Genomic DNA, 20,918 nt, shown 5'->3' on the forward strand with positions numbered 1-20,918 from the left:
GGATTAAAATGCTCACTACACTCCTAGATGAATGTCCTGAGGGGTATAGTTTGCAAAATGCAGTCACTTCTCAGGGGTTTCTACTGTACTGGTACCTCAGGGGCTCTGAAAAATGTGCCGTGGCGCCCAAAAAACAATCAAACTAGTACTCCTGCCATTCTGAGCTCTGCGGTGTGTCCAAACAGAAGTTTATGACCACATATGGGGTAGTGCCGTACTCATGAGAAATTGCTTTAAAAACGTTGGGGTGCTTCTCCTTTATTTCTTGAGAAAAAAAAAATAAAAAAATCAACATTTTAGTGGAAAAATTTAGATTTTCATTTTCACTGCCTAATTCCAATAAATTTAGCAGAAAAACAGTGGGTCAAAATGCTCACTATACCACTAGATAAATGCTGTGAGGGGTGTAGTTTCCAAAATGGGGTCACTTTGCATTGTTTTGGCCCCTTGGGGGCTTTGCAAATGTGACATGGCGCCGTAAACCATTCCAGCAAAACTTGAGCTCCAAAAGTCAAATGATGCTCCTTCCTTTCTAAGCTCTGTTGTGTCTCCAAAGTTTAATACCACATATGGGGTACTGCTGTATTCGGGAGAAATTGCTTTACAAATGTAGGGTTTCTTTTTCACCTTTATCTATTGTGAAAATGAAAAAAATCTGAGCAAAATCGAAATAATTTTAGTAGAAAAAAAAATTAAGATTTTCAATTTCATGGCCTAAATCAGGGGTCTCAAACTCGGCCGGGAAAGTAGGCCGCATATAGAAAAAAATGGGAAGTTGACGGGCCGCATTACTTTCAAATTTGATACAATACAAAATTATTGTTAATCAATTCCTTATTTGAACTACTATAACACTATATTACTAGAATAATACCGCTAGGTTTAAAATTTGAGATATTTCTCCACGTGCTTATTTCAACAATCCTGCTTTCCAGTTTAAGTGTCGCTAAATGCAGTCCGGCGGCTCAGTTAGCACACATGTCAAGATTGGGCAGCCCCTTTTTAGATAGTGCCGCAGTGCCCTCTGTGGATGCTGCCGCAGTGCCCTCTGTGGATGCTGCCGCAGTGCCCTCTGTGGATAATGCAACACACCCCTAGATAAGGCCACAGTGCCCTCTGTAGATAAGGCCACAGTGCCCTCTGTAGATAAGGCCACAGTGCCCTCTGTAGATAAGGCCACAGTGCCCTCTGTAGATAAGGCCACAGTGCCCTCTGTAGATAAGGCCACAGTGCCCTCTGTAGATAAGGCCACAGTGCCCTCTGTAGATAAGGCCACAGTGCCCTCTGTAGATAAGGCCACAGTGCCCTCTGTAGATAAGGCCACAGTGCCCTCTGTAGATAAGGCCACAGTGCCCTCTGTAGATAAGGCCACAGTGCCCTCTGTAGATAAGGCCACAGTGCCCTCTGTAGATAATGCAACACACCCCTAGATAATGCCAGTGTCCTCTTCAGATACTGTCACACACCCACTTGTAGATGGCTGCCACAGTGCCCTCTGTGGGAGGCTGCCCCAGTGCCCTCTGTGGGAGGCTGCCCCAGTGCCCTCTGTGGGAGGCTGCCCCAGTGCCCTCTGTGGGAGGCTGCCCCAGTGCCCTCTGTGGGAGGCTGCCCCAGTGCCCTCTGTGGGAGGCTGCCCCAGTGCCCTCTGTGGGAGGCTGCCCCAGTGCCCTCTGTGGGAGGCTGCCCCAGTGCCCTCTGTGGGAGGCTGCCCCAGTGCCCTCTGTGGGAGGCTGCCCCAGTGCCCTCTGTGGGAGGCTGCCCCAGTGCCCTCTGTGGGAGGCTGCCCCAGTGCCCTCTGTGGGAGGCTGCCCCAGTGCCCTCTGTAGAGGCTGCCCCAGTGCCCTCTGTAGAGGCTGCCCCAGTGCCCTCTGTAGAGGCTGCCGCAGTGATGTCAGGGGCTTGCCCAGAGCTGGAGTCCCAGGCAGAGCGCTAGTAGGCTCTTCCTGGGACTCCAGCTGTGCTCCTGACATCACTGGGACTCCTGCTCTGTCATTGTCGATGTATGGACAGCGATGTCAGAGGCTTCCCCAGAGTCCCGGAGCAGAGCCGATAATAGCGCTCTGCCCGGGACTCCGCTCTGGGGAAGACCCTGACACACTGTCCATATATGGGCAGCGATGTCAGGGAATTCCACAGAGTCCCGGAGCAGAGCCGACACCAGCGCTCTGCTCGGGACTCTGGCTCTGGGGAAGCCCCAGACATCGCTGTTCATATGTGGACAGCGATGTCAGGGAATGCCACAGAGTCCAGGAGCAGAGCCAACACCAGCGCTCTGCTCCGCTCTGGGCAAGACCCTGACACACTGTCCATATATGGGCAGCGATGTCAGGGAATTCCACAGAGTCCCGGAGCAGAGCCGACACCAGCGCTCTGCTCGGGACTTCGGCTCTGGGGAAGCCCCAGACATCGCTGTTCATATGTGGACAGCGATATCAGGGAATTCCAGAGTCTCGGAGCAGAGCCGATACTAGCGGCTCTGTGTCCCGCGGGCCGCAGATGACAGCCCCAGGGGCCGCATGCTTGAGACCCCTGGCCTAAATCCAATAAATTCGGCAAAAAAAACGTACAGAGTCAAAATGCTATGAAAAACGGCTCCAAAAACGGCTGAAGAAGTGACATGCACTTTATTCTTGCGGCTGTTTTTTTTAAGCGCCCATTTTGAAAAACAGCCACGTAAAAAATGCCCCGTCGGAACGTTTTCTCATTGAAATCAATGGTCAGATGTTTGGAGGCGTTCTGCTTCCGATTTTTCAACTGTTTACGGTCCGAAAACACTTCGTGTGAACATACCCTTACAGAAAAAAAAAAAATATGTAAGTTTCACCTCTACTTAAGAGTTAAGAAACTTTCTGAATGCTGTATTGAATACTTTTGAGGGGTGTAGTTTTTATGGGGACTTTCTAATATATAAGGCCCTGAAAGCCACTTCAGAACTGAACTGGTCTCTGAAAAAAAAATTGCCTTTTCACATTTTCTTGAAAATGTAAGAAATTGCTGCCAAAGTTCTAAGCCTTGTATCGTCCTAGAAAAATACAAAAATGTTGAAAAAATTATGCCACCATAAAGTAGACATATGGGAAATGTTAACTAGTAAATATTTTGTGTGGTATTATTATCTGTTATACAAGCAGACACATTTAAAAATGTATTTTTTGCAAATTTTCTATAACTTTTGGTGTGTTCACAAATAAATAAATACTGAATTTATTGACCAAATTTTTCCAGTAACACAAAGTACAACATGTCACGAGAAAATAATCTCAGAAACTCTTGGATAGGTAAAAGCATTCCAAAGTTTTTACCACATAAAGTAACATGTGAGATTTGAAAAAAAATCAACAGTGCTCTGAAGACCAAAACAGGCGGTGTCCTTAAGGGGTTAATTAATTCCACGGTTTTAATTTTTATTATGAGCAGACAAATCAAATGTGAAAAAAAAAAATACATTTTCTGTAAATATACTAGATATATATATATATATATATATATATATATATTATATAGAAAAATGAAAGCCTCATAAGTCTTTGTAAGAAAACAAAGTAAAAATTGTTGTGATATTCAAAGCGGTTCCAATGATATTATTGTTTCAAGAAGTGCATATAAGAAATGGAAAATTTGACCTGGACACAGGGGCATCAATGACCCTTGGTCATGATAATGTTAAAAAAAGGTGCAGGCACAGCTTACTGTCAATCAGGCTCTGAGTAATAACAGCTAATTCACGCACTAGCCTAACCTTATAATCTCCTAAATCCAAATCTCAGCACATTTTTAGGATAGGTCACTTTGCATTAAAACAAAAACTAATATACATATATACACACACACTAGTCCGCAGATGACATAGCTCCCCAAACCATCACTTAGGCCCCATGCACACGACCGTGCACGCAATCACGGCCTGCAATTGCGGGCACGGCCGGCCGCCGACTGCCACCCGCATTTTCGGGCCGGACATGTTTCATAATTTTCGGAACATTTCTACGGCACGGACACCCATCCGTAGCGCTACGGAAAGGAGTCCGCGTTCAATGAAAGTGAATGGGTCCATTTTTGCGGACCGCAATTGCGGTCCGCAAAAGCTGAGGTTTTTTACGGTCGTGTGCATGGGGCCTGACTGTGGAAACTTCACACTGGACCGTGAGCAACTTGGATTGATGCCTCTCCACTCTTCCTCCAGACTCTGGGACCTGGATTTCCAAACGAAATGCTAAATTTACTTTCATCTGAAAACAGGACTTTGGACCACTGAGCAACAGTGTTGGTCCACTGTGTTATCTCAAGTCCAGAGTCAATGCAGCGTCTAGCAGGAAATTTTCGAGCACTTCATGCTTCCCTCTGCTGACAAGCTTTATGGAGATGCTGATTTCATTTTCCAGCAGGACTTGGCACCTGCCCACACGGCCAAAAGTACCAATACCTGGTTTAATAACCACAGTATCACTGCGCTTGACTGACCAGCAAACTCGCCTGAGCTAAACCCCATAGAGAATCTATAGGGTTTTGTCAAGAGGAAGATGAGAGACACCAGACCCAACAATGCAGACGAGCTGAAGGCCGCTATCAACATACTTTTCAGTAGGCCAACATTTAAAAATCATTTTTTAAGTTGGGCTTAAATAATATTCTAAGTTTCTAAGACACAAAATTTTGGGTTTTCATTAACGGTTAGCCATAATCTTCAACATTAAAAGAAAAAAATGCTGGAAATAGATCACTCTGTGTGTAATGAATCTATATAATATAGGAATTCACTTTTTGAATTGAGTTACTGAAATAAAATTTTTGATGATATTCTAATTCATTAAGAAGGATTAGTATATATATATATATATATATATATATATATACACACATATACACACACATACATACACACTGTATTAAAAAAAATGCACTCATTAAAGTGAACTAAATAAAGGTACATTGTGCGAATTGGCCAAGTTCTTCTCATTACTTACTGTTATAAAGTGTATTTTAGTTTTGTCTTGCTTGTTCTCAAAGGGCGAGTTCAGACGTGGAATATAATTTTCCATGGGGAATTGCGCTGCAAATCTGGGTCATATCCATTACATGCAAATTTTACTGCGGATTCCCACTTATGCATTGCAAAGGGGCAAAATCCACAACAAACCTACAACAGAATTGACATGCTGCAGATTACAAAATCCACAGATTGACCTGAGATCCGCATTGATTGTTTCTGCTACATCTGGATGGTGTATTCAAAACCCCATCCACATGCATTGTACTGTAATTGATGCGAATATTTACTGCAAAATCTGCACAGAAAATCTGGTACAAATTCGCCACTTACGAACTCTTAGGGTATGTTCACACGCCCTATTTACGGACGTAATTCAGGCGTTTTACGCCTCGAATTACGCCTGAAAAAACGGATCAAAACCGTCTGCAAACATCTGCCCATTGAATTCAATGGGTCTTACGGTGTTCTGTGCAGACGAGTTGTATTTTTACGCATCGCTGTCAATAGACGGCGCGTAAAAAGACGCCTGCCTCAAACAAGTGCATGTCACTTCTTGGGACGTAATTGGAGCAGTTTTTCATTGAAAAACAGCTCCAATTACGCCCTTAACGGACGCCGCGAAAAACGCGTGCACTTGTCAAAACGACTGAAATTCAGGAGCTGTTTTCACCTGAAAACAGCTCCGTAATTTCAGACGTATTTGGCGTTGGCGTGTGAACATACCCTTAAAGTGCTGCTTGCAGCAAGGTAAACAATGTTTCCCCTTTGTATATGTAAGAAAGGTCCAAGGATGTCTCACTGCACCCTTGGATGGAGAGGGCAGACAGTTTTGGCCAATCCTGTCACATAGTAACGTGTAAATATATGCGCTAGCCGTGTGCAAGAACACATTAAAATTGGGTCCACACACAGTTCGGGCTCTACATTCGGTGTATATGTTACTGGCAATGTGTGAAACCAAGGAATTGTACAGAATGGTGTAGAAGGCCTGAAATGCATTAAAAGAAATCCGCCTATACACATTTCCTAGATATTCTGTAGATTACTATGTTTTTTAGGCAACGTGTGAAACTCCAATACACATATGTATCTATAGATAAACTTCTTAATAAAGTGTCCCCAATCTTGTGTTCAACACACCACTGTACAAATCTTAGGTATGTAAGGATATTAATTTTAAAGCTCATAAAAGAATAAAACGAGAAGAAAAATAAATACATTAAAAAAAAACACTCCCTATATGCACCAAAGGTTTATAAATCTAGTAAAGCCCTTACTGTACAATTGTTCATATGTGTTCGTGGCATTGCATTATGTAGGCATCTAGGTCATCCTAACCTTCTTTGTCTGTAGCTGGACTGCCCAGTGTAAATCCACCATCCACTGCTCTCTCTGGACTGCCAAATATTGAGCTCTCCTTTTTATTAGCCCCGTAATAAGGAGATGAGTTATGTTTATTCCTTGAGCCACGCTCAAAAATTAACTGTGAACATCTGCAAGAGAGAAAGCAAGATGACAAATGAAAAGATAAATAAACTATAAAAGGAAGAGTAAAAACTTAACACAATAGCTGACCCATATTCAGAGAGCAATAGCTTTATTATTTTTCCGTCTGTGGAGTTGTTTGAGGGCTTATTTTTTACGGAACGAGCGGAAATTTTTATTGCCACCATTTGGTGTCACATATGATCACTTTTTATTCCATTGTATTGGGGTAGCATGGTGACTAAAAATCAGCAACGCTTAGGGGTGATTCACACGAGTGCGATTTTCGTGCGTGCAGGCCGCGTTTTTTTCGCGCGCCACGCACAGCCCTATAGAAGTCAATGGGGCAGTTCAAACAGTGCGTGATTTTTGCGCGTTTGTTCGCTGCGTACAAAACGCGACAGGTTCCATATCTCCGCGCATCACGCACCCATTGAAGTCAATGGGTGCGTGAAAACCACGCAGGTCGCACGGAAGCACTTCCGTGCGAACCGACTGAAACAGCGCACCAGCTGTGAAAAGGATGAATGTAAACAGAAAAGCACCACGTGCTTTTCTGTTTCCAAACATCCAAACGGAGTGTCTTTGAGATGAGCGAACCCGGACAACCGAACCGAACTCCACCGGGTTCGGCCGAACTCGTTTTGGCCGAACCCGTCAAAAAAATTTCCGGTACGCGACGTCAGGAGATAGTCACTGTCCAGGGTGCTGAAAGCGTTAAACTGTTTCAGCACCCTGGACAGTGACTTCCGATCCCAATATACATGAACCTGTAAAAAAAAAACGAAGTTCTGACTTACCGATAACTCCCGGCTTCTTCCTCCAGTCTGACCTCCCGGGATGACAATTCAGTCCAAGTGACAGCTCCAGCCAATCACAGGCCAAGCACAGGCTGCAGCGGTCACATGGACTGCCGCGTCATCCAGGGAGGTGGGGCCCGATGTCAAGAGAGGCACGTCACCAAGGACGCGTCACCAAGGCAACGGCCGGGAGGGAAGTTCTCGGTAAGTACGAACTTTTTCTTTTTTTTTTTTTTAACAGGTTTCTCGATATTGTGTTCGGCATTCACTGTCGAGGGTGCTGAAAGAGTTACTGCCGATCAGTTAGCTCTTTCAGCACCTTGGACAGTGACGGGCATCGGCTAGCCTCATCTCTATGATGGTGGCTGCGCGAAAATCACGCAGCCGCGCATCATACACGGATGACACACGCAGCTGTCAAGTGGTTTTTGTGCGCGCAAAACGCTGCGTTGTTTGCGCGCGCAAAAACGCAACGTTCGTCTGAATCTGCCCTTATATTGTGAATACTTTTGTGCTACAGCGTACACCCGGTGGGTTAAATAGTGATACCAATAAGGTTTACTTTTTTTAAGGCTTAAATAATTTTTTCCAAAAAAATGGGCGTTTAGAATACAGACATATGTATATGCTAGTATATTGTAATCAATAAAAAAAATATCCTTTAGAAATAAAAAAATAAATAAAAAAAGTTTAAATCGTTCTGCTTTTATTTTTTTTTTACAAAAAATACTGGTTAGCAGACACTAAATAAAATAGACATATTTATATCACAGTAGCCATAACTATCTGTACAACCAGTTAATACAATTTGTTATGATGATTAGGGAACGGCATAACATTTTTTTTATAAATAAAAAAAAATATAGCATCACGAAGGAAAGTCCAACCAAGTTACATGTTAGTCACAAATATACCCAATATCCAAATCTCATTACACAACCCACCTGAGTAGGGCCATGTTCACACGTCCAGGATTTGATGAGGATTTAGATGTGGATTCCAATTCTAAATCTTTACCAAAATCACTTACTTTCCGCAGCCAAAGCCAGAGAATCGGTCTTTGGTAACCCATTCATATGCAGCGGAAAAATCCACAGGATATGCTATAAATGTCCGACAGATGCGAGTCCCACCTCTGGGCTCCCTGACCCGTCTTGCCTTGTCCGGCACCCGATGCTCCACACCCACTGTCTGACAGGGTGGTCAGAAGTTACAAAAACAGCCAAACGCGCTGAGCTACGCTGTTTCTGTAACTACCATACCAGTGAATGGGGAGTTACAAAAACAGAGTAGTACAGCAAGCCACGCGGTTTCCATAGCTCCTGAATTACGGAAACAGCATTGCTCACTGTGCTATGCTATTTCCGTAACTACCGACCACCTCATTAGACAGAGTCTGGGGAGCAGCAGTAGCCGAAAAAGGTAGGACAGGGGTCAGGAAGCTCCATTCTAGATATAGATGCGTGTCCCACCTCTGGGACCTTCAACCAATCGGACATTTCTGGCATATTCTGTGGATATCCCATACATGTCCAAAATAGCAATACCCCTTTAAAATGTACACAAAAAAAAAAAAACAACACGATATTAAACTTACGCATGATGGCCATCATTAACAGCATAATCATCAGCAGTCCAACCCGTCAAATCTTTAATGGAACTATTAGCATTATTTTGGAGTAGGTACTTCACCAAACTGATGTGACCATTGCTTGCTGCAATCATTAGAGATGTCCTGTAATAAGAATGTTATTTTGGTCAGTAGCAGTGGCAATTGTTATAGTTACAACAAAACAGGGAGGGTACTCTTTGAACGCTCCCTTTCCATACGCCCTAATTGGATAGTAAAGAGGGCGCCATGTTTACTGCTCCTTTCTATTGGCCAGAGGGAGGAGCTGCTGCTAAGATCGGCTATTGCTCTGGAGGAACTAATGCATGTGTGCATTGAGAAGATCGCACACTGATTTCTTTGGGGATTGTGTAATGCTTCATTTCCCTTGCAGCATTCACTTCAAAACAACCCGTCTAAACATTTCCTATGGCAATAATAGTTGATCAGCTAGCTGCCAAGGAACCTGCGGGCACAACACTTTTAAGAGGCATACTTCATTGAAAATTCAGATATTTTTTCTTTCACCATCAGCATCGTGTAAGAATCACATTAAGCAAAAAGCGAAGGAAAACAATTAGGCGGTAGGAACAGCTGCAGTGTATGGCGGATGAAGGGGCAAATTGAAATGGGTAAAAGTGCCTTTTGTGGTAAATGAAAATAAGCCGAAATGTACAGGGCAATATAAAGTTTCAATGTGAAGTCCCCTTCGTTCATCTCCATAACCTCAATACTAAACATACAAGTTCTTGTCAGCACTTTAAGGTGGATATTAAATGGAATGTCTCATGTATTACATGTAAGTCTCTAGAAAATAAATAATATGTTTGTTCTGTTTTGTTTTTTTAATGCTGTTGCGATCTATTTTTATAAACTTATCTGAGAGCGGCCATATTACAGGCATACTCTTCCTTCCTGTACGGTCTGAATAAACAGTACAGCAGGGTGTGTGTGCTTTATGGCAGCTGAAAAGAATGGCAGTAAATATATAGAAAAAGTCTCAAATGACAATACCCAGGGTGACAGAGTACAGCCCATCCCCCAGAGACCAGGGGATGACAGGGAAGATGCATCTGTGTGTGTATAGTGTTGTTCTCCTACCTTACCTAGGCTTCCAGTAATACAATATAGCTGCAATTACCTCACTAAAGGCCCAACACGAGCAAATAAATAGGACAAACTAGAATTCATATGAACGCTCAATCCAGATTATTGCTCTTCGTAAACAGGGGAAAGATCAGATGATGAACGAGCAAACTCTCATTCATCAGCTGATCGCATCTTTCTTTTATCACAAAAAAATCATCGTTATTGGCAGCACATATCCTAGTTGACTGCGCTATTGATTCCGTCGAAAAGACGGAAACCTGCCGGAATGGTGACAAACGGAAACCATTAGCAATGTTTCAGTCACCATTGATATCAATGTTGATGCAAACGGAAGATAAGGTTTCCGTTTGTCTTTCCATTGAGGGGTTCATCCGACGGAAATCTCAGACGGAACCCCTGAACGGAAAGACAACACTGATGTGAACAGGCCCTTAAGAAACAGACCTTATAAAACAGTGTAACATTCTATTCAGCAATGGTGTGTGTGTGTGTGTGTGTGTGTGTGTGTGTGTGTGTGTGTGTGTGTGTGTGTGTGTGTGTGTGTGTGTGTGTGTGGTAGTTATTTAACAATCTACGCCAGATATGTGCAGCCATTGAAACGTGACAAATGTTTCTCAAAATAAATTTTCCCTGATAATCAAGTAATCAATGCAGGTCTGGCTGCTGAAAACCCTAGCAACAATGGATATTGCTGGGGGATGCTGGTGGAAGTTACAGATTTCCTGCAGAAAAAAAAACATAATATCACATGCACTGCCCGTAAATGAATGGGAGAGACTAAGTCAGCCCGTGAAGTGGTGAGAACGCACTCTTTCCAGATCTTGAGCGAATAGATCCCTACATAGGTCACAGGAGTTAGCCAATTTGGACAACACCTTTAGGCTGGGTTCACACGACCATGTTTGGTCCGTAATGGACGGAACGTATTTCGGCCGCAAGTCCCGGACCGAACACACTGCAGGGAGTCGGGCTCCTAGCATCATAGTTATGTACGACGCTAGGAGTCCCTGCCTCGCTGCGGGGGAAATGTCCCGTACTGTAATCATGTATTCAGTACGGGACAGTAGTTCCACGGAGAGGCAGGGACTCCTAGCGTCGTACATAACTATGATGCTAGGAGCCCGGCTCCCTGCACTGTGTTCGGTCCGGGACTTGCGGCCGAAATACGTTCCATCCATTACGGACGTAACATGCTCGTGTGAACCCAGGCTTAAAGTATAGGTAGACAGTTAAATAAAGAGGTAACAAAAGTAATAGCAACAGAAAATAGAGCTGCTAGTGAAGACAAAGAAATAATAGAACACTTTTGTGTGCTTAGAAAAAAAAAAAAAAAAAGAAGGAGCCAGGAGTCATGATAAGAAGGCACAGCCTAGCTCTTACTAAACATGAAAGAAAAACCTTCAAAAGTAATGACGTGTCAAAAGGTCTATAGTTGCCAAGACTGGTATTTATGTGCCACTTTCTGATAAGCTAAAGAAGAAATGATAGCTATATTCCAACCAAAAAACATACAGCTTTGAAATCAAGAGATGGCGGCTCGCTCTGTACCATATAATAGATCTTCCCACTTGGGATCATGACTATTACAACATTGCATTCTGAAAAAAATAAAATCATGGCGATTTCTTCTCATTGCCAGTGGTAGGACTTGTTCTCCAAGCTAGAGCTATGCAGTGAAGTGAGTCAAACTTCCGAGAGGGGTGGGGGGGGGGGGGGGCATGCGGCTGAAAACTATTGCAGTTACTTCCACAATGTGTGGATTTTCCACATTAACCACAAAGTCACATTAGATTTATTTCCCTATAGGGAATAATAGAAAACATATACCGGCTCAATAAATTGATAAAATGGTCTCTTTGCTCATAAGAACTACGGTATATTTCAATTTTCATCTTCTAGACTACACTTAATATTAAAGCAGAACTCTGATTGGTTGCTATTGACGACAATGTAAACGGTTCTTCAAAATAATTTTTTTTATATATATACATGAAGACCCACTATGTCATCTCCCCTGCAAGAGGGTCTACTTCTTTGCCCAATGACACCTAAGCATTTATTTAAGGTGAAACTCCATCTGATCAGGAATAGTTTTACCTTCCATTGCAGTCTCTTGAATTTATATCGGCTCCTTCTTTGATTAAAAGCTCAACCATTTCTTGATGACTTTCAGTAACAGCTAGAATAAGTGGTGTACAGCCAACCTTAAAAAAACAAAGTGAAGAGATTTTCAAGGAAACTCTGAACATAGACGATCTTCCACCCATTTCATATAAGGAAAATGTAAACATTTTTTTGTAAAAACTAGTGCAAATACAATTTTCATAATGTGATCTGACAGATTGTCACTGACAACTGCTCCACTTCCTTTACATTAGTTTTCACTAATCCCTATATAAGATTTCAACCGCCCCAAATCAGCTTACCCATCTACAGCTAGTAGGGACGTCGACTGAAAAAAAAAAAAAAAAACAAAAACATACAAGAAACAGCCAACCAAATAAAAGAAAGAACGGAAATCGAATGGCTTCATGGATTTGCAGGTCATGCTGTCGTCTGTATGGGCCAAATTTTTCTATATGTGCTTCCAAAGCAAGAACAGGAAAGTAGAATGATATACATGGAGGGGAGGAAAAGGCTGTATTAAAGTATTCTGACTTCCCATCGTGAGCACCAACAAAGAATGCATTGTTTTTTCTGTAAATTGTAAAATAGGAAGAGACATATGCTATAGGACTGAGACACAACACCAAGCTTGGACCACTTTGCCATTTTGCCAAACTGCTGGGTTTATAAGTTAACAGGATAAGCTTGTTGTCTCGGATTCATTTTAGTTAAAGGGGTTGTGCAGCGCCTCTCTCTTCCGCCCAATCGGACATTGGGCCGGGAGAGATGCAGCTGCATGCCGGATAAGACAGTTGCCAATACAACCACCCGACGGGTATCATGCATGCATCCTATTACCTGCCAGAGATCGGACGGTTACCTCAGCAACTGTTCTGCCCGGCATTTACCAGTGTCTCTCCATGCCCGATGTCAGTTCAGGTGGAAGAGAGGGAGCGATGCACAACCTCTTTAATACTAGTAATTTGTGAGTAACCTCAGCAGTGAAATTACAGCAGACTGACTACCTAATTTCCAGAATAGCACATCAACGGTAGGAAATGGCATTCTATTCTATCCAGGAAGTCGCATAAGTCTACTGAATCTTCTCACTTTGGTTAAACCTAAAGTCCAACAATTTTCATACTTTATGGACACAACGTTTAAAGAGGCTCTGTCACCAGATTATAAGTGCTCTATCTCCTACATTATCTGATCGGCGCTGTAATGTAGAAAACAGTGGTTTTTATTTTGAAAAACGATAATTTTTGAGCAAGTTATGAACAATTTTAGATTTAGTTTCTTAATGCCCAACTGGGCGTGTTTTTACTTTTGACCAAGTGGGTGTTGTAATGAAGTGTATGAGGCTGACTAATCAGTGACCAATCAGCATCATACACTTCTCATTGTTCCAGCCCAGCTTCTTTCACAGCACAATCACACTGTGTTGTGGATCATGCTGGGCTGGAACAATGAGAAATGTATGTCACTGATTGGTCACTGATTGGTCAGCCTCATACACTTCATTACAACACCCACTTGGTCAAAAGTAAAAACACGCCCAGTTGGGCATTAAGAAACTAAATCTAAAATTGCTCATAACTTGCTCAAAAATGATTGTTTTTCAAAATAAAAACCACTGCTGGTATCTACATTACAGCGCCGATCAGATAATGTAGGAGATAGGGCACTTATAATCTGGTGACAGAGCCTCTTTAACATATCAAAATGTAACACATTGCTTACCTTATTTATTGCATTGATGTTGGCCCCATGTTCAAGCAGCTGAACTGCTATGGACATAGATGGAATAAGAGCAGCAAGATGAAGTGCAGCGTTTTCATTGACATCTACAACGTTCGGATCTGCTTCATGTTCTAGCAAAACAGTTGCACATGGTTCGTGTTGACACTGTATAGCCTAAAAATGAAAAACAACAGAATTCAAAGCATTGCCAATTGTTATAACAGAAAGGTGCACCATGTATCTTCAGATTATTAACAAAATGTAGCGGGCAGCGACACATACCTTCATTAGAGGAGATCGATTATCATGGTCACAAACATTTAATTTTGCCTTGTTTTCTACTAATAGTTTCACCACGTCTAGATGTCCATTTGCACAAGCAAGATGCAAAGGTGTCCTAAAAGGAAGAAGAGAGAACAAACTCTGGAATGAGAGATACTTATTTAAAGTCTAGAAAACAAGTTGTGTGTTAAATTTTAAGTCTCCGGGATTCCTTACCATCTATCATATCTATATTATATAGGAAAAGTACCCGGCGCTGCCCGGGTATAATGTGTCGGTCTGTCTGTTTGTGTGTGTGTGTGTTCATTGGATTTGTTCCAAGGGTGCCCAGGAGGCCAATCCATGCCCTCATATTTTCTTGGTTTACAGGGAAATCGCTGGTAGCCCTATATACCCCGGCAGTTCCACACTGTTTATTTCAATTTTAACTTCCTAAATACCTAACAGATAAACTAGTAGGAAATGGAGTCATAAGACGATGACAGAGCCTGTTGATTAACAACATTGGTTTTATTACCAGTTGGCCATAGACTATGGTTGGATCATAATTGAAAACCGCATCATGCATGAAAGCCCACTCATTAGCACGCTGAACATGAGGTGTTCCATCAGCTTGCTTTCTGGCCTAGGTTCGGGCAGGAGTCTCTGCACTTCTGAGAGCTACCTTTCTGATCTGTTGCTTAGAAAGCCCAAGTTTACTGAGGAGTTTCAGCAGCAGTATGACGCATTTGATCAGATTGCAGTTGGACAAGAGGAGTCTCTGCAGCTAGTAATGAAGATTTCCTCCTGGCAATCAGTAATCTGATTGGTTGCTATGGTTAAACGCTCCCCTGTACCTTCCCATCTAAGATTATCTTGTAAAGCGCACTACCTGTTACTGCCAGATAAAAACATCTCTACTATAAAAGCAAATATAGTATTGGATCGTGATCACGGCTAATAACAGAACAGCAAGGTCAGGACTTTTACAAAAACCTTCCTGAACAACCGATGTACCCATGTGCCAAATTTGGGGTTAAATAGTTCAGGCATTTGGATGCCTATAGAGGACAGACAAACAGACATTCACTTTTATAATATAGAATAGTAGAGTTCCCCGGGTTCACACTGGTCCATTTGTGTGTGTGTGGTAAAAACTAAAATTTCCTACTGATATGAAGCCGACATATCCAATAAAGTCCAACTGCAGGTTGCTTTTTGGAGGGATGACTGTTCCGAAAGGGATTCAATTTATGAGAATGCTGAAATCCACAGGCTTGGTTCTGTTGAGAGATTTCAGCAGGTCGGGCCACAGGAGTATTTCGTCTAAGAAGCTGTTCACATCACCGTTGGCTTTCCGTTCCGGGGTTCCATCGGAGGTTTCCGTCGGGTGAACCCCGCAACAGAAAGTCAAACAAACCACAGCTTCTGTTTCCGTCACCATTTATATCAATGGCGACGGAAACATTGCTAATGGTTTCCGTTCGTCACCATTCCAGCAGGTTTTCGTTTTTCCGACGGAATCAATAGCGCAGTCGACTCCGCTATTCATTCCGTCGTTCTAGAGATAAGACCATATTACACTTGCCGATAATCGGCTGGTGCAGCGAGCACCGATCAATGTCATTTATGGACAGTGATGTCGGCAGCAGTATGGGAGTCCCCAGGCAGAGCATCAGCTGATGAGCTGCTCGGGGACTTCAGTACTGCTGCCGACATCACTGTTCTTATATGGACAGTGACTTCAGGGGTTTCCTATCACTGGAGTCCCCGACCAGGGGACTCCAGCACTGCTGCCAACGTCACTGTCCATATACGGACAGTAATGTCGGCAGCAGTGCTAGAGTCCCCGGGCAGAGCATCAGCTGATGCTCTGCTCGGGAACTCCAGTTATAGGAAACCCCTGAAGTCACTGACCAAATATTAGGAGCAGTGCTGGAGTCTGAAGCAAAGTGATAGCTGATGCTCTGCTCGGGGACTCCTGCAATAGGCAATGTGACAGCCCCTTGCAGTCATGCCATTGATAACACTCCGACAGAAAAAGCACAGGAAGCAAGCCTTCAGTCACGTGGGGATGTGTCGGCGAGTCATCAATATTAGAAGAGCTTCAGGACTTCCGGGAACAATTCACTGAGTTTGAACGGCATCATTTAGTACCGAATTTTTAATTAAAGTATATTAGTAAGGGACTACTTTTTACATAAAAATTTGAATGCAAAACCAAAAATTAGAAAAGTTTTTTTTTTTTCTACAACATTATGGCTGGGTTCACACGACCTATTTTTCAGGCATAAACGAGGCGTATTATCCTTCGATTTACGCCTGAAAATACGGCTCCAATACGTCGGCAAACATCTGCCCATTCATTTGAATGGGTTTGCAGACGTACTGTGCTGACGACCTGTCATTTTACGCGTCGCAGTCAAAAGGCGGCGCGTAAAATAACAGCCTCAGCAAAGAAGTGCAGGACACTTCTTGGGACGTAATTTGAGCCGTTTTTCATTGAATCCAAAGAAGAACAGCTCCAAATTACGGCCGTCAATGACGCCTCGTAAAATGCGAGTATGAGCAATTACGTCTGAAATGACGGAGCTGTTTTCTCCTGAAAACAGCTCCGTAATTTCAGCCGTAATGGTCGTTATAGTGTGCCCATACCCTAAAATGAATGTCTCAATACATAAAATATACACATATTCGGTATCGGCGCGACCGTAATAAACTGCACAAAAAATTAATAGCGTAATCTATGATGTGTACACTGTAAAAAATAAAATAAAAACTACTCGCTTGTTAATGTGAGGCACGAGGGGTTATGACTTTACTATTAATGTGAGGCACATGGAAGTATAATGAACCCCAATCATGTACCTCACACATTAACCCAATGTTGTCAATTACGACTGAGAAACACGATGGGGTTAATTATTATTAATGTGAGGCACATAGATGTTCAAAATTCATCACACCACGCGCCTCACATCAGAAAATGGAAGAACTTTTTTTTATTATTATTGTCGGCAAAGTATCGTTTCGGTATCGAGAATCGCAACACTACACAAAGTATCGGTATCGAAGTCCAAATTCTGGTATCGTGACAACCCTACATAGGAGTCCAAAAAATATTTATGAAATTGTTGCGATGACATATACCAGTGCGGATCAGTGAAGGGTTCTTATGTCAGAATGATGCTCTTATCACACATTTGGTTTCTATAACAACCATTACATGGCTCAGCAAACCCGAATCACAAACTGCAGCTGAAGTATCTGGAGTGTATGAATAACCATGATGATTAATTAGGAAATGTATAGTATAAACACACATTAAACGAATGGAATATGCTAAATATTGTCTTACACAAAATAATATCATGAACTCAGAAATTGCAGCTTTTTAAGGAAAATTCCACTTTAGAAATAAAGCTTAGAAGTCTCTGCCTGTTTATAAATTGAGCTGCTTTATTAACCCCTGAATGACCAAGCCTTTTTACACCTCAATGACCAAGGATTATTTTTAGTTTTTTCACTGTCCATTTCTAAGAGACGTAACCTTTTTTTTATTCCATCGACATAGCCGTATAAGGGCTTGTTTTTTGTGGGACGAGTTGTATTTTTCAATTGTACCATTTTTGGGTGCATATAATATATTGATTAACTTGTATTAACTTTATTTTAGGAAAAAATTGAAAATAAGCAGATATTCCTGCGCTGATTTTCACGTTATAAATTTACGCTGTTCACTACGCGGCATAAATAACATGTCTTTATTCTATGGGTCGGCACGATTACGGGATACCAAATATGTAGAGGTTTTATGTTTTCCTACGCTTGCAAAATAAAAACCCTTTAAAAAAAAATTACTTGTTTTTGCATCGCCGCATTCCAAGAGCCGTAACTTTTTTATTATTCCATCGATGCGGGCTTGTTTTTTGCAGGACAATGTGTAGTTTTCATTGGTAGTATTTTGGGGTACATGGGACTTATTGATTAACTTTTTTTTTATTTTTTATGGGGGGAATGGGAGGAAAAAATAAAAAAAAAGGAATTTTGCCATTGTTTTTTGCGTATTTTTTGGGATGCCATCCACCCGGCGGTTTAATTAATGTGTTAACTATATTGTTTGAGTCGTTATGATCTCGCCGATACCATATGTGTGTAATTAATTTTTTTACACTTTTACTAAAAAAAAAAAAAAACTTTTTGGGGAAAAAAAGTTTATTTTTACTGCAATTTTTTTTTTTTTTTCATAAACTTTATTTAACTATTTTACTTTTTTTTTTGTCCCACTAGGGAACTTTACTGTGCGATCTGATCGCAGATATAATGCTTTGATATACTTAGTATAAACAGTAATAGCCTGTCAGGGTAAAACTGCCAATCTATTAGGCCACCAATGGGGTGAAAGAGTGAGATCCCTCCCTCCTTCTGTCAAACACATTAGATGCCGCTATTGACAGCGGCATCTAACGGGTTAAACTGTCGAAAACAGAGAGCGCTTTGATTCCGGCAGTTGGGGCAGGAGCCTGGCTGTGTAGATCGACTGCACTATTGATTGCGTCAAAAACAACGGAACACTGTAAACAACGGTGACAAACGGAAACCTTTAGCAAAGTTTCCGTCACCATTGAAATCAATGGTGATGCAAACGGAAGCTAAAGTTTCCATTTGCCTTTCCGTTGAGGGGTTAAAGAGGCTCTGTCACCAGATTTTGCAACCCCTATCTGCTATTGCAGCAGATCGGCGCTGCAATGTAGATTACAGTAACGTTTTTATTTTTAAAAAACGAGCATTTTTGGCCAAGTTATGACCATTTTTGTATTTATGCAAATGAGGCTTGCAAAAGTACAACTGGGTGTGTTTAAAAGTAAAAGTCCAAGTGGGCGTGTATTATGTGTGTACATCGGGGCGTTTTTAATACTTTTACTAGCTGGGCGCTCTGATGAGAAGTATCATCCACTTCTCTTCAGAACGCCCAGCTTCTGCCAGATCACGCTGTGACGTCACTCACAGGTCCTGCATCGTGTCAGACGAGCGAGGACACATCGGCACCTGAGGCTACAGTTGATTCTGCAGCAGCATCGGCGTTTGCAGGTAAGTCGATGTAGCTACTTACCTGCAAACGCTGATGCTGCTGCAGAATCAACTGTAGCCTCTGGTGCCGATGTGTCCTCGCTCGTCTGACACGATGCAGGACCTGTGAGTGACGTCACAGCGTGATCTCTCGAGAACACGCTGTGTCTGCACTGTCAGAAGCTGGGCGTTCTGAAGAGAAGAGGATGATACTTCTCATCAGAACGCCCAGCTAGTAAAAGTATTAAAAACGCCCCGATGTAACACACATAATACATGCCCAGTTGGACTTTTACTTTTAAACACACCCACTTGGACTTTTGCAAGCCTCATTTGCATAACTACAAAAATGGTCATAACTTGGCCAAAAATGCTCGTTTTTAAAAAAATAAAAACGTTACTGTAATCTACATTGCAGCGACGATCTGCTGCAATAGCAGATAGGGGTTGAAAAATCTGGTGACAGAGCCTCTTTAACCCAATGGAAACCTCCAACGGAGCCCCTCAATGGAAAGGAAAAGCGGATATGAACAGGCCCTAACAAGCGCCAATCTACGAAATAGCATGGCGAACGGCACTCATTTACCTTATTTTTTATTTTAGCAACCCAAGAACCTGGATCCGGCACTTTTATCACCTCTGTAAGAGAATCATTAAAAAATATCGGAGTAATATCTAAGGATCCTTCCGCCCCGACTATCTTTTTAGAGTGATTTCAAACCCTCCCCGATAATCACATGAGTGAATTTTTAGGAGCCATTTTATTTGACTTCATTTCTAAAACATCCAAAATACTTTGTGCCACTCCATCCTGTGTATTCAAAAAAATTTCCATTTTATTAGGGAAAACAAATGTGCAGCCAAAAAGTAATGAAACAGATATGGTATATCCAATCCCCCCGTTTCTTCCTGGAGTGTCATGATTTTCACCTTTATACGAACCCTCTTCCTATTCTATATCAACTCACTGAGTAATTTATCTATTTTTTTAAAAATATTTTATCCCTTATCCACACTGGGGAGTTACTGAGAATATACATAAATTTGTGGGAGTAATACCATCTTTATTAGTGGAAAGTGAAAGTCTGTTCCATGCACTAATTTTGCTTTTGATTTTTTCCAGCAGAGGGGTGACGTTCAAATTCGTGTACAACCCGGGGTCAGCCGAATGATTCACCCCCAGATATCTGCAAGAACCTCCTCGTGTTACCTGTTGCACTTCTGTATTCAATCTTAGGCTCAGGTCAAGAGGAAGTAAAACAGATTTGACCCAATTTATCTTCAAACCCGAAGATCTCCCAACTTCTCATTTCTTCCATTACTCTCCCCAAACTCTCCTCCGTGTCCCACAGAAACAGGAGAAGGTCATCAGCATACAATGCTATTTTGTCCTCTCTTCCCTTCACTCCAAACCCCTCGATCTCAGGGTTTTTCCTAATCTTGATGGCTAGTATTTCAATGGCCAAAGCAAAGAGTGGGGGGGGTTGCGGGAGTCGACAACCCTGCCCGTTTAGTTTCCGTTCATGGGTTCCCCTGACGGAAAGCTCAGACGAAACCCATGAACGGCGCCCCGACCCAGGTGTAAACGTAGCCTTAGTGAGACCCAAAAAATAAAGAAAATAAATTGTACTTCAAAAAAATTGCCTGTAGTAAAAAAACAATACAATCCCCTTTTTCCAGTAAAAACAATATTTTAATTTTGTAAAAATAAATTAACCCAAAAAAAAAAAAAAAAGAGAAAAAG

The 20,918-nt window shown here is 42.1% G+C and overlaps 1 protein-coding gene across 6 annotated transcripts in view; it reads right to left on the reverse strand.

The window, feature by feature from the left end:
• ANKRD26 (ankyrin repeat domain containing 26) overlaps window positions 1-20,918 on the reverse strand; it is a 99,967-nt gene that overhangs the window by 71,890 nt on the left and 7,159 nt on the right. For all 6 annotated transcript variants that reach the window (XM_075857137.1, XM_075857138.1, XM_075857136.1 and 3 more), the window contains exons 2-6: window positions 14,126-14,240; window positions 13,844-14,017; window positions 12,092-12,198; window positions 8,873-9,010; window positions 6,329-6,483 (exon numbers count right to left, since the gene is read on the reverse strand). In XM_075857137.1, the coding sequence (XP_075713252.1) occupies window positions 6,329-6,483; window positions 8,873-9,010; window positions 12,092-12,198; window positions 13,844-14,017; window positions 14,126-14,240 (689 nt within the window). The remainder of the gene's footprint in view (window positions 1-6,328; window positions 6,484-8,872; window positions 9,011-12,091; window positions 12,199-13,843; window positions 14,018-14,125; window positions 14,241-20,918) is intronic.

Source organism: Rhinoderma darwinii, chromosome 3 (assembly GCF_050947455.1).
Source record: "Rhinoderma darwinii isolate aRhiDar2 chromosome 3, aRhiDar2.hap1, whole genome shotgun sequence".
Lineage (NCBI taxonomy): Eukaryota > Metazoa > Chordata > Amphibia > Anura > Rhinodermatidae > Rhinoderma > Rhinoderma darwinii.